This window comes from Vanellus vanellus, assembly GCF_965231255.1.
Source record: "Vanellus vanellus genome assembly, chromosome: 11".
NCBI lineage: Eukaryota > Metazoa > Chordata > Aves > Charadriiformes > Charadriidae > Vanellus > Vanellus vanellus.
The window spans coordinates 11,335,911-11,350,798 of record NC_138916.1 but is presented as its reverse complement, the minus strand read 5'-3'; the positions used below and the strand labels follow the sequence as shown (position 1 = coordinate 11,350,798).

The 14,888-nt window shown below is 38.5% G+C and overlaps 1 protein-coding gene across 1 annotated transcript in view; it reads right to left on the bottom strand.

The window, feature by feature from the left end:
• Positions 1 to 506: 506 nt before the first annotated feature.
• The window catches only part of MYO5A (myosin VA), a 105,244-nt gene continuing 90,862 nt past the window's right edge, over positions 507 to 14,888 (bottom strand). Inside the window, exons 31-41 of the mRNA XM_082488861.1 lie at positions 13,743 to 13,941; positions 12,100 to 12,174; positions 10,075 to 10,168; positions 7,799 to 7,945; positions 7,249 to 7,403; positions 5,994 to 6,083; positions 5,115 to 5,265; positions 3,989 to 4,271; positions 2,993 to 3,167; positions 1,581 to 1,661; positions 507 to 678 (exon numbers count right to left, since the gene is read on the bottom strand). Of these exons, the coding sequence (XP_082344987.1) occupies positions 526 to 678; positions 1,581 to 1,661; positions 2,993 to 3,167; positions 3,989 to 4,271; positions 5,115 to 5,265; positions 5,994 to 6,083; positions 7,249 to 7,403; positions 7,799 to 7,945; positions 10,075 to 10,168; positions 12,100 to 12,174; positions 13,743 to 13,941 (1,603 nt within the window). The 3' untranslated portion in view covers positions 507 to 525. The remainder of the gene's footprint in view (positions 679 to 1,580; positions 1,662 to 2,992; positions 3,168 to 3,988; positions 4,272 to 5,114; positions 5,266 to 5,993; positions 6,084 to 7,248; positions 7,404 to 7,798; positions 7,946 to 10,074; positions 10,169 to 12,099; positions 12,175 to 13,742; positions 13,942 to 14,888) is intronic.

Sequence of the window (14,888 nt, the reverse complement as noted above, 5' to 3'; positions counted from 1 at the left end):
GGAAGTGGTTTAAGAAATAATTTTATATATTGCCAGTTTGTGTTTCTCCATTCCAGTTTTTACAAATTAATTGTAACAGGCTCCCAAGTGACTCTGTATTCTACTACAAAATGCCTTACTTTCAAGTCTTCCATGTTCAGGACTGTGACTGTCCCTGTTGGTCCCTGCCTATGAGAAGATTACATATGGAGTTTAATTTACACTATTTAAATATGTTACTAAAGATCTAAAAATGTCTCTAGACAGCTGAAGACACAATTTTTGTCCAAGCCCGATTTCCATATTCTGGAAATGTATGAATCAGTGATGTCCTCATAAATGCAACGACTGAATACAAGTGCACATCTTTCTATTAGCCTTCAATCTGTGGTGCTGTTATGTGGTTTTCCAGCTACTTGTACTACAGATCTGGGCATATATAGATTGTTTGTTCAGAAAATGTGTTTTCAGTGGCTCACTATGTTTTAACGGTAAAGATATCAGGCAACTGATTCTCCATCTAACATGGACAGTATATCCTCCGGATCAGACACGTGATATGAAGCCCAGGCCCAAGCTGGCTGGGATCTGAATGGTTTCTAATGCCAGAGAGGATGGATTAAATGGAAAAGTAACAGGAAAGATGTGTTTAGCATCCATGAGCAACTGAGGAGAATCCTTCCTGTCTCGCAGACGCATCTGCAAAGATAAGAAAAGTGATTACATTAGCATTTAGCCACTTCATTGATAATAATAATCTTGCAAAGAGGTATTCATCTGAGTATTTAATCTGTGCTTACAGATACATGTCTGTGTACAGACACACACTCTACACTAACTTCACCCGACACATTTGCAACAATTGTGCTATTAACCTGTAGTTACTTCCGTCATTTTCAGTTCTGCATATCTTCCCCTTACAATGCAATCTGAAGATATTTAGATTCCCTGCTAAAGGAAGAATTTGCCTACTCTCTGGTAACTGCATCTTTTCAGTAAGTGGAATTACAGTTTTATTTCAGTTTTACGTTCCCAATCTCCCTTATCCTGCTACAATGCAATTCAATTTCTAACAGACCAGAAAGATCATCTTTCTTTCTTTTATTTTGCTCTACTGGCTGCTTTTCTTTGGAGTTTTCAAAATATGTCATTTTCATCAATATATAAAAAACTAGAAGGGCTAAATGAAGAACTCTGGAATGAACATACACCTCAGTTTTCAAAGCAATCGGAACTTATCATGCAGACATAGGTCTGACAAAAGTAAATTTCCATATATAAATGTTGCCACTTGAAAAGTTGGCATACAAGTGTGTTTACATACACAAAGATTTATAAGCACTGAAACCTCTCACCTTCCAAAAGTTTCACACATACTGACAGGGAAACTAACATTTTCATGCAAGTCTGGAGGCAATAAATTGTGATAGCTTAAAATTCTAAGGCTGACATCACCTTTTCAACATAGCTAAAAAACAATAGCTAAAAAGCCTAGTTTACTTCAGATTCCTGAATGTATTTCAGGACACAAGCTATTCTGCTTCATCAGAGGGGTTCTTAGAAATAGTCATATGATTTTTGATGAAAAAATGTAGCCATACCTGTATTGTACGTATAAATGATACCAAGACTCTCTCTTCAAACTCATTAACTGGAGTATACAAATTCAGAACTTTTACAATCTGTGAAGAAGAACAACCATTCTTAGGCTCATTTTACTGATGAATCGACAGATGCATCTATGGTTGCTAATAATATACTTTTTAAATTAGCTATTTTAAAAAGAAAATTCTTTACAAGTATTTGTTATTTTTTTTACTTTATTGATTCATACATAATTTCATTACCAGCTTAACGCTATGTGTGCTTTGGAGGTAGAAATTCTAAAATTCTACATGTGTTTGGAAAATACCAAACTATGGAAAAATCAGATAAATAACTGATTGGGTTCCTACACCCCCTAGAAACATGCTGTATTTCTCTCCCTAATTTTGACCCTGTAATTATGACCACCTGTACCTTCCATTCAAGAGAGTGTTATGACTTCACTATTTTTCAAGAGAGTGAGCTGTTTCTCTAAAAACAGGGCTAAAGCCACTACTGGAAAGAACAGCAACATAAAGACTTTAAATAATAATATGAGTTAAACATGTGAAACTTATAAAAACTTCTGTTTACACAAGTCTCTTAAAAAAAACGAAAATGCTTTTCAATGAAGTTAAAATACTTGAAGCATGTGGAATTTTAATTTCGTATTTAGGTACAAAACTAACAGGTTTTCCAGCAATGTGAATTACTAAATCACAACAGCTATATGAATGCAACCACTAGTGCCAACATCACTGTGAAAGAAATGGAAACATTTCTTCCTTTTCCTGATGGGAATGTTCGGTAATCATCAAAACTGCTTGGATCCAGTTATTCCTGTACAAGCTTTATGCAAATATAGTTAAAAGAAAAAGTGCAACCTATCTGTACAAAATCTAAGCTTTCATAAATAGAAGTCTTTGGCTGTTTACTGAGATACACTCGGTTCAGCCTTTCTAAGGCTAATGGGTACAGTAACTTAACACTTTTGTTTGCAGACCCTGAGACAACAGCTTGCTCTGTGTGAATTGTCCATTAACTTAACTGGATACTAATGCCAATGCAAAAGATAATTTCCTTGTATCCTAGGCAGAGCTGCCTGGAGTACAGAAATGTCTTAGAGTGAAGAGTTTTCTCTAAAGATTTTCAAACTATGAGACTATAGTACTACACACTGCAAAATCTATTGAGCTTCCTCTCATTTGGTTAAAACTTATCTTAAATATCAGACCTCAGAAAAGATTTCGTCCTTTTTTTACCCCTCCAATTTAATCTGTTTTAGTTTAAACAAAGTAAGAAATCTTCAAAACAAAGTAAAGAATCTTTGATCCATGTGTAACAGCAGTGCAGGCAGGCATAGCAAACACCAACAAAGCAGAGACCCGCTCAAAAGTGACAGCAGGACAGACAATGAGAGTTTGCTTACCTGGGCAGTAGTCAGTGCATTGCACATCGAACAAATGGCTTCTGCATCTTCATCCGTTTTCTTTTTTACTTGCAACAACTGTGCAGCCTGGATGAGAGGTTCCAGTGTTTCTTTAGCGCCACTATTCATCAAATTTTTATCACGTAGCCATTCTTCCAGTTGACTCACGTTGTATCTGTACAAAGAGGTAAGAGTATCAAGACATTAATGCTTGATTATGGCTAAATCAAAACCACATGCCATTTCTCTTTCCTAATGTTTCTTCTTTGTCCTTACATGTTTTTCCTTTGCACTTGTCATTTCTTGTAATTTTGTCTTCATACTGTTTCATTCTGATTAAGGCAGGAAATTTTGAGTTTCAAAACTACAGCCAAAGAGTCCCACTAACTTGCCTTTCCCATTTGTTTCTGCTCCTATTGATTGCAGGAATGTGACAAGTATAAGAAGAAAGGCAAATGAGATTTTGTCCATGCAAATGAACAGTGAGGCTTGCAAGGTTACTTGAGGGACTGGAATGCCTTGGCTAAATTTCGTGGCATATGCCAGTAGAATGCATTGGACAACTGATGCCAAATGCAGGAACAGAATAAGATGGCTTTACTGCAGAATGCAGCAACCCACAGTATGGATTAACACAGCAGTTATCCACTGAGCCACCAGCATACAAAGAAAGCAGCAGGCATGTTTGTTATTGTTTTCTAAAAGTTGTGAAAGCAACTACTGACATTTCACTCACAGTTCTGCTTCCTACTTGATGATTAAATACTTTTGTTTTGCTTCTACCACATTTCCTTGAAAGCCAGGCCTAAATTAACCAAGCTCTTTATAACTGAACCACTCAAAATCAGTTTAACAGCATCTGCAACTATTTGTGTGTGGAAAAATAAATATTCAAAGTATATCTGCTATTTCATCAAAATGATGTTGACCAGTGTCAAGAGTTTACTAAGATTTCCAGCAGCACATTCAAGAAAAGTATAAAATGAGCTCTCCCACCTTATCTGCATTCCTTTGCTCCACGAGCACATGTCCTTGCGCAGGAGAAGATTATTAAGCGTTACAGCCCCAATGATGTAGAACATCTGCTTGACAACCTGTTTGATCAGCTCTGGATCCATTCCGTGCTGACACATCACTGAATGGAAAGAGTTCAGCTGCCGAATAATGGAGTCCAAAGTGTAGGTTCCTTCGTCAGCAATGCTGGATGTTCTCTTCCGCAGACCTGTTGGTTTCACCCCTGAGACACCTTGGATAGTCTCATGCTCCAGCATTCCTGAAACTGCATTTGATTGACAACATTATTATAAAGACTGAAAATTCATATATGCAAACATATTGTGCACAACAGCAAAACTTAGTATTTCCACAAAAAGAACAGGCTGGGCTTTCTGCTAGCCACACTTTGCCATGATTTCCGGCAATTCTCTGTGTCCCACTATGTTCTGCAAAATCTAAGCTTACAGGGTTTTTACAAAGATTCCAGCGTATGTATTTGAAAGGATGGTCTAACTCTAGCTCAGCAAAATACTTTTTTTCCCTCTCGTCGTCATATGAGCAGCAGAGTCAGCAACCCAAGAGCTGTTTCATTCTTCTAAATGGCACGATTGGAAAGCATAATGAAATTTTGTGTGAGAGTACTGTCTGACAAGAAAAATGAAAAGTGCTTTTAATGAAAAAAAAAAAATCTCTGAACGCAAGCTTTATCACTGCTAGCTATTTCATTGCTGATTGCTGTCCACAATAACAACCAGCCAGTTTTCTCCATATTCATTTTGAGTTATCATGTAATTAAAGTCCAGATTTTCCACGGGATACTTCCCAACACGCAGGGCAACAAATGTCACACTGTCCTAATAGTTCCTTCCTGTAAATGCATGGTTTACGACAAGTATGAATAAGGTATATCCATTTATTCTGTCACTGCCAGAAGAACCAGCCACAGTTTTTCCTTTAATCCAAACCTGTTCAGCGTAGTCCTTGTCATCTATAAACAGAATACTACAAGAACTATTAATAAAACTCTACCGGTTAGGAAGAAATACAATATATGGCATATTACCACCATCATAGTTTTCACTTTGGTGTTATGGTGTGAAGTTTAAGGAATTCAACTTTGCCTTACCAATCATTGGTTGCAGAATGTTTTCCAACACTCGGACAAGTTGTTGGTAGATCTGAATAGCCAAGTCACTCAGTACTTGTCTGTATTCAGCTAAATCAAAATTAGTGAGGCAGTGTTCATTTTGACGAGGTGTATTATGCTTCATAAACCCCTGAATTAATAAAATAACAGAAACAAATGCTTCAATGGATTACAAAAATACTACACAAAACCAGTATTGATATTTTCTCATGCAACTGACAAATAATACTTTCAAAATAATAGTCACAGCCCCTCAAACTTTTATTTTGAAGTTGTTCTGATTGAGGCTAATGCTAAGATTTGCTTTTCAGTTGTGACTTGTGCCACGTCTGCTTCCTTGACTTGCAAATTCAAATATCTGACACAGGAACAAACTCTGCCAACTTTCTGGCAGGCAAGACCCTTTCCTCCCACTCCAGCGTGGGCACTCTCACCTAGCTGTTTATAGCCAAAATCCCAGTTAAGTATTAAGAAGAAATTAGGCATATCACAGCCTCCAAACATAAATTGATCTGCCATACTGTGGTTAAAGGGTTTAATATGGCCTTTTTCATAGGTACTTCCGTGAATCATTACTAAACAACATAATGGTAGCACCCAGGTTCTTCTACTTAATCCGAGCTGGCACTTTCAGGAGCCCAATGTCATCTAGCTTCTGGGCCCCCAGCCTGTCATAAAGGCAAACCAGTTCAAATCTTATCCCCCCGTGCTTCCCACTGATTTTCAGCATCATTCCAGAAAGTGTAGCTGTTTTAAGAGACACTGACTAGATTTTGAGATATGACAGGAATTTGTTGAAGACTAGTGCTCACAAGAGCATTGCAGAGCAAAAGAAACCAGAGTAGGCACACTGCTTACCTCTTCTCCACTATATTGCTTCAAACAATGCAAAAATCGGCAGGTGTTAGATAGCCAGAAGGACACTGTTTCAAAGTCATCACCTCTTTTCTGAAGATAAAAACAAACACATTTCAACAAGGACTGTTAGGAGGAATAAAATAATAAAATGTTAGATGAACAATTAAACACAAAATCTACTTTCTTGTAGCTGCTCAGATTCTGAGGTTTTCCAAAACATTGTGTATTGCAGTAACATATTAGAAAAGCAAGGTTTTCTGTAATGTTTTTCAAAAACTTTCAAAATATTATTTCCTCCACAGATACGATCCTTCTGTGTTTTACAGACCCATCCTAACTGCTCTGTGCAAAAATCACAGGGCAATGTGACTGCATTCCCAAAAAAATCATTCTGTGGCACAATGACTCTTGTGAAGAGTGCAGCACGGAGGGCGGGAATGATGCAGAGCCAGCAGGAGGAGCAGAGAACAATTCAGTTTGCATTAATGTCACTTACATCATAACCATTTTGGCAGCCTGATATGGAAAATAAATAAAACAAAAAGCCCTTCTCGCCAAAGAACACAGAATCTAGTATATGCTGAGAAATTAAAATTTCTAGAGCTCTGTCGCATGCACTCCAGTCACTTAAATATATCCAAAAGTTTCTATGAATATCTAAGCCCCTACAGGATCGTTTACTAAACACTTTTTCAAAACATGTAGCTGGATTAAATGCTTGGGTTTTGAGCGCATCTGTTTTATTTAAAAACTATAAAACTCCATAAAGCATATTTATGTCTTAATATTGCTTTCAAGATACCCCTGGAGTAAACTCTCTTAACCAACTCATTGCAAAGACTTTAGGCAGTAACATATTATCATCAATGTAATCTGTAGGTGAATCAAATGAGGAAATCTGTGAACCAAAACTGCAAATTAAACATTTTAATTAAGTATTCTGAATTACAAAGACTCACTATGCAAACTTTGACTGCATGCAAAGGTTTACAGGCATAGCTTCAGAGGAGGAAGTCTATTCAAAATAAAAAGAAGGTAGTTCTTTTTCCATGAATTCCAACCATCTGTGGCATTATGTGGATAAAATTCTATCACTGTGATGTACTGCTTGTTAACAAAGTTTTGTAACTTTGGTGGGAAGACTTTACCAATCAGAAATCCAGAGCCAATTCATCGAAAGTCTTTTCCTCACTCCTCTAACATAAAATCAAAAGCAACTTTTAAATTAGTGTTTTCCTAAACCAAGCAGACTAACCTTCAACACTTTTTTGATGCCATTGATAGTGGAAGTCAACAACGACCGCACTTTTTGGTCATCATTAAGGTAATCCGCATGACGTACACACATGAACAAAATATATGCTGGTAGTCCTGGAATCAGGTTGACGGCTACCCCACGTGGTTTCAGCTCTTGGGAAAAACAAACACATGTTGTTTTGTTAAGTATAAAGCCATTGGAAAGTGTTATATGTGGTGATTGCAACCTCCCTACTTAATTGTACAAACATATCTATATATGACCAGTGAAAACAAAGAGTAAAACTAAGAAGAGCCACTTTCTTGGTAAAATATCAGAACAGAATAAAACATAGCTGCCTGTAAAAAATATGCAGACACATTAATATGTACTATACTAATCAGGAAGGATGATTAGACTACAATACACATTTATGAATTTTAGACAAACTGAACACTGTCAAAACCAAAATAAGCTATTAATTTCATAATGCAAACTCTGTGTTCTTACCATTCCTTTTTCAGAGTGTGTGGGAGCAGAGGAGGCCGCAAATGAGAAAGATGCTTACCTAAAATAAGATTCTTGACGAGTTTTTGTTCATCTTCCTTCTTATATTCTAACATCCCTTGGAAGTCCTTTTCTTTCCGTGGAATGTTAACTGGACGGATAGGTTCGTCAATGATTTGTCCAGGTGATATGTTCTCCATCTGGCCCACTTCAGTGGGGAAGTAAGAAGAAATTATATAGTATTTTCCAATGAAACCAATGCATACCAGAGGAAACTATGACATTTCTAAGGAAGAACTCCAGCATATAGCACTTATCAACAAAACCCCTGTTAAACAAAACTATAGATTGTTGATAAAGGCATCTTGGGGTGGCATTCTTCCTTTGAAGAAGAGTGGAAGTGTGTGAATAGCATCCATTAATCCAGACCCACTGCTCGTTTCCTGGATCTTATCATATAAAAGCACAAAGGTGAAGTGATAGCCATTAATCACTTAATCCCACATTAATACTGCAAGAATCACTGTTAATTGTTCTGCAAAATGCCAGCATTTTTCAATCGTGCTGTTTGTTGCCTATTGCGGTAGGTTTACCTCGACCAGCAGCCAGGCACCCACACTGGCTCCAGCACGACAGGGCAGAGACTATTAAGAGCAAAAGTGAGAAAACTCGTGGGTTGAGATGAAGGTGGTTTACCCGGTGAAGGAAATGGGGGGGGGGGGGGGGAAGCAAAACAAAGGCAATCAATCACAGCCCCCCACAGGGGACCGATGCCCAGCCAGCCTCCAAACAACAGCTAGCATGTATGCAAAAGCCCCCTCCTCTGGCTCCTGACCTTAGGTGGTACAGAATATGGAATATCACTTTGGCCAGTTTGGGTCAGCTCTGCCGGCTGTGTGCCCTCACGCCATGCAGCTTACTGAGGGGGCTGAGTGGGGAAAAAAGAGAAGACTTTGACGGTGTGCAAGCTCTGCTCAGCAACAGCCAAAACACCGGTGTGTTACCAACATTGTTTTAACCACAAATCCAAAACACAGCTTCATAAGGCTGCTATGAAGAAAGTTAGCTCCATCCCAGCCAGACCTACTATAGCTTTCTAAGTTAGTTAGGTGATAAACACAGACTAAACAATGCTTTCAGGAAGATTTTCCCACTCCCTATTGTCTCTGAATACTATTGTGATCTTCTCCATAGTAGTAACCAAACAATATTGAAAGACTGCAAAAACAAACTTAGTTTGAGTAACCTTTCAAAAGGATGTATGAAATATCCACCTTGTTGCATACAGCGCCTCACAGTATCACATTCAACACCAACACTCCACCTGATTAGGTTGCTTGTTTGTTTTTGAAACACTTCATCTCATGAAAACCACTTCCTCTTCTCCCAGCTGCGTGCAATTACAAGCTATTGCGCATCCTCTAAGCGTGCTAAATGTGTGCCCCTGTCAAATGGGACAGGAAATGCAGAAATCCAAACTGGACCTCAAGGAGAGCTGCCACTAACTGAAGGATAATAATACTCCTGTTAATCCAGGTTTAACTTGGCATCACTGCTTTTTTCAAACACTGAAACGCTGAAGACTACACAGTCACTGATTTTAATCTTAGTAGTCAATAAAACAACTCATTAGGGAGTAAGCTTGTTTCTGGAAAAAGCAAATCACCATAAAAAGCTTCTGAAAGATTAGGACCAGGATTATTTAAAACCAAATTCATACTTCAACTTTATAACATTATTAATTGCTTTTAGCAATTAAAATTACTTTACTTATGCACAGATGTAGTAAGCTCTCAGTCTCACCAGTCCTAAGATCCTAAGGGAACTCACTCTGATGCTCATAAAAATAACATGAGCTTAGTCCATATCCCAGCATTCTCGTATTCAAGTCTGGCCAGCAGCTCTGAAAGGAAATCTCAACTGGAGAAAGACAGTCTCAGCATTCTTGGCTCCAGTGATACAGAAATTCACAAAGGAAAACTGGGTAAATTATCTCTGCCTGCTTCATATTTAGCATTGCTTTTGTCTTCACAAAAACAGATACTGTCTTTGAGTGCACGTACAGCGCAGGTAACATTCCTTTATGTTCAAATGGTTTCTGCCTTCAGAGAAACATCAATCTCCTTTACTCATCACTTCAAAATATGAGAAATCTTCTAAAGGTTTATAAAGGAACACACAGAGCTACGAGCATACCTCCTGCTTCTGAAATCAATTAAGAGGCTAACACTACTGAAGACCTCATGCCCTCCTGCCCGCTAAGACAGATCACAAAAAGGGACAACAACGGGATCACAAAAAGTAAACCAAAATATTTCTCTCAAAATATAAAAGTACCTTCAAGTTCACCAATCTTCTTAGCAAATACTTTCAACTGCTTCTTTAACTTGCGAACAGTTTTGTCTTGCTTTTCAAGCTGCTCCATTAAATCCTGTAAATTAAAATGAGAGAAAGGTTAAGAGATGAGAAAAATCCCATAATGCGAGACAGAGACAAAATCAGTGCTGTTAGAATTGCAAGGTGGTGAGGAAAGCTGAATAGTGGTGCCATCCTCTGGCTGAGGTTTGCAAGCTGGCATGGTGCCTATAATACAAGCCAAATATCAGAAATATTATTAAGTTATGTGCAGCATGACAAAGACAAAGCTCTTAGGCAGGTATATTCTGCAGACACTCAGAACTAGGTCAGTTTTCATGGCAGAAGACATTTTGCTGCAAACACATCTCCCTAATGCTTCCTCCCTGCTCTTCTAAATGCCTCATGGAAATAATTTTCTTTATTATTTAACAGCTAGCCTGTATTTCTGCATCATTTATCCATGCCTTCAGGACTGCCTCGTTATTCAGACCTATCTATTTTATAAGATGATAGAGAGAGATTTGCAGAAAAACCATAACTTGCACTCAAACTTACCAAAATCAAACATATGACATTTCTTGTGATGCTCTGCCATTCCCCTATTGCTTGCTGTCATCACATTTCCTTAGACCGAAACCGGGTTCTTACATCTTTTTATTCTGTATCTGAACAACACCTAGCACCTAGAAGTCCTACTCTTGCAATAAACCTGTATTTTTCTTCCAAAGGAGCACTCCCTAAAAATCTATCTTGGAAAAATTCTGTGATCCATAGCAGTATATTCATAAAATAATCACGTAATCAAAAAAAGGGAAGTCTTTCTAAAGGAAGCAAAAACCTCAAGCTGAAAAACCTGAAAGCCATTCCAGGTGAAGGGTTTGAAAGCAGCTTAAAAGAAAACTGCCCTTTCATAAGCATGATTCTTTGTGGCACTGGTAAGAACGTAAGAGACCATGAGCTCCTTGCACCAAAACCACCATCTGGGAAACTACACCTCTCCTCAAGTATTGAAAAATAACTTAGAATTAGGCACAAAATTGCTCTTAATCATGTAGTAAAGAGTTTACAACCTAATATAATATACTTGAGCAATAAGATAATTATGCCTGTTGAAAGAACAGAATCGAGGCCATGCTTCACATTCAGAGCAGTGTTCACTTTTACAACAGAAATCTTGTTAATAACACAGTATACTTATTGTCATGTACAACAATTTCTCCTGAAATTAATAAAAAAATACATGTAAGTCCAACAGACTGTTTTGAATGTATCAGTGAAGGGATATGATTTCAAAAAAACAAGTATTTGAGGAAGAATAAAGTTCCTTCTACAGTTCCTCTAAACAAATGGAAAAGATTTCACATCTCATTAAGATTCGGAATCTCATAAATTATATTCTTTCAAGCTTACATATGGTGCTATGTCAATTTGTTATTTTTAATTATTATGAAAATATTATTTCCAATTTTATCCTTCATATTTTGCATTTTTGAAAAATACTAAAAGGTTATGTATTTTGATTCTGTACACTTCTTCATTCCAGATGTCAGCACTATAAAGAGATCTATGAACGAATTCAGGCTATGACTGGATCGCAGGCATTATTCATCTTGGTAAGCATCTGTACGATCAGACCTCTGTTTTGCTGAACTGAATTTCAATGTATCAAAGTTTTAAAGCAAAGAGCGGTTCTGAAGATTGAGCATCTTCTGCATCACGTACCTCTTTTTCAGGGCAGTATTAAGTCGTATTCAAAAAGAAACTGCTTTGCTCACAGCGCAAGGCTTATATTAGTAACAAAACTGTGCATCAAAAAGAGACACAGATTACACAGAGGACACTAAGACTAACAAAAAAAGCAGTGAGGGAAGTAATTGGCATCGTGAAGCTCTCTGCAGGGGATTTCCTTTGAAAGGGAGAAAGGGAGGCAGCCTGCTTTTCAATTAGTGCTCCAGAAATAGCGAACAAGACAACAGAGAAACAGGATTCACGTGATCTACATACAATCATCCGTTTGTAAAGTGAAATCCGGTAGGATTGATACTTCTTGGGATCATCTGCATACAACTCCTCATAAAACTGTAAAAATAGGTACAGGATTGTTTTTCCCCCTTCCTTTGAGACACTGATACTTCAGTAAGCACTATATAAATTAAATCAGATTAAAACAAGATCAAGAATATCTAATTTCAGGTCGTCTGGTCCTTAGTTGTGGTGTCCATGCCAGCCTCTTCCAGAGAGAAGCTGATGTAGATGAGCTGCAGAACAGTTCGGTCTTTTAAAAACTGGTAGTACTAATACTGTGAAAGTCTGGAATATACCCTTCGTGAGAACCTGGACAGGACGTTTTCTTACGCTAATCAGGATGGGATTGCAGTGAATACTGCAATTCTAATATTGCATCTGGAAAGCCTGTAAATTATTTCCACTCTAGGGCTAGGAGTGGAAAAGCAGCATATATCTGACTCGGAGTGGACTTGCAACACTCAAACATCAGAAGTGAAATACTATGGAATGAGTCTATATTTAACAAGTAAAATTACATTCATTGTATTTGAAAATAAATAGAACTCCTCTGGGATGTAATTACAGGACTGTGTGTTGTCTTGGGAACACAGAATGTGATGAGTAGGTCTCTTGGGGGGAAAAATGGCTAAAAATCATAACATATGACTAAGCAGCAGGAGGGAGCTGTCAGAGGGAGCTGTCAGAGACGTTCCCCCTTCACCTTTGCCAGTGGGAGACAGCTGCTGCTGAGGCAAACTTATTTGCAGTCAGTTTTCCAACATCTATTTGCTGAATTATCTGATGCTTTCCCCAAAACTTTTGGGTTTGAGGCTGACAATAACTTCTGTAACGTACATAAGCAGGAAAGACTACACCTTGGCTTGTTTAGAGGAAGCAATGACACTCAGAGCTAGGATTTTCCTTCCTGAAGTAGCATGGTTGCCTTTACCAATACACAGTGATAAGTGAATGATATTCCAACACAGGCATCTCTGGAACATGTCCCCAGAAAAGAACTAGCCTACGCACGATGAATATACTCCTCTGCAGGGAAAGGTAAGGAGTTTCACCCATCTTTCCTTCATACAAACATGTTGCACAGTAAACAAAGAATACCAACTATTAGCTAAGTGACTTCTAACCAAGTTTCTTTTTCTGGAACTATTCCTTTCTTCAAAACATACTGAATAGCTGGAGCTTATAACACAATGGATTATCTGTGTAACTTCAGGCAGGGAGGAGGGAAATGGGAAGAAAAGTGACATTAAGTAACTGAAGAACTACATCAGAGTTTTTCAACAAAATAAACTAATATATTACAGAGGAAAGACCACTACTTGGCACGAATACTTTTTATGAGTTCCCTGGATATCAATCATTCTATTTAGCGATGATTAAACTCATCAGTTGAAAGCTGGGATCCACAAGCTTTCTCCATGCCACAAACCTCCAAGTTCCCTGAAATGTTATTACTTCCTCGGCAATCATAAGTCTCTCGCTCCCATTAGCTTACCTACAAGTAAAACACCGCACTCCTGCAATTTTTTGCAGGAGGTTGCCATCTGAAAACTGCTAAGACCTTACAGGTGCAGCAAGTCTGTAGGTCCCTTAGCTTGCTCCTGCAGCACCGTTTCCCTTACCAAGTTCTCGTTAGTCAGCCGGGTGATCTCATGCTGTAGACTGGCTTCAATGCGGGCCTCTGGAGGCAGCTGCAGGTTCTGTGCTAGGAGCTGCTGCTGGCGATTGTTTTCTTCCTTCAGACCTTGGATCTCACCTCGCAGCGATTCCAGTTCGTTCTCGTGGCTCTTCTTCTGCGACTGAAGCTGAGACTCCAGCAGCCTAAAGAAGTTGAGCGACAGTTGCGTGAACACACTTAGAAAGTTACTTCCCCAATTCTCAGAGGGAGTGTAAAGCTTTAGCTGCTGCTCAGGAACAATTAGCCATGGCTTGCAAAGGAAAATGAAAAAGGCAGAGTACTCTTTAAACCCTTCAGTATGCCTTCTAATTAAATTAAGCTTGCATGATCAAAAAGTGGAGAGAAACTAATTGTGATACTGCTTTGCATTTCCTTTGTGATTGAACACATACTGTGTATGGTGCCAGTGAGAACATGTGGAGTAAACATATTGCTGAGTCGTCACAGATTGTCACTGCTTTTAAAGGGACTTTAAAGAGGTTTTACCTCTAACCAAATCAAACAAAGTGTGTAAGATGAACTGTAAGCGAACTGTGCTCGCTTAAGCTAGGACCCTGCAATATTAACAAAGGGAAACCTTTTTATAGTTAACTCTGTTCAGTCAGAAACCATTTAATTGCAAATGCACAGAAATAATTTTCATTTTTACATCAAAACCAACATTTTGCAGAGGGTTGCCATTAGCACGGGAAAGATTAACCACAGAACCAAACTCAGGACTGGGATCCGGGAGCAGTATTTTATCCTCAGCACTGACTCGCTCTTTCCCCTGGGGCACCTCATGTCTCAAATTCTTCTCATGTGAGATGGGGATACCACGTACCAGGCTCCTTCTGAGCAGTGCTGTGGGCATCTACTCCTGCTTGCGAGGCCCTGTCCAAGCGCTCTGACTCACCATTCTGTACGGACACCCACAGGAAATGACACGACTACTGACTACTAGTGTTCAATTAGACAATCTTTCAGGGTTTAAATATGCATAAGGCAGGCACATTTATTAGTAACTAGACTGATCAAGCACGCAAGGGCAAATAGTCATTCACCTGCATTGCTCTGCCATTTAATATAAAGCTTCTCGTCTCTGCATGGC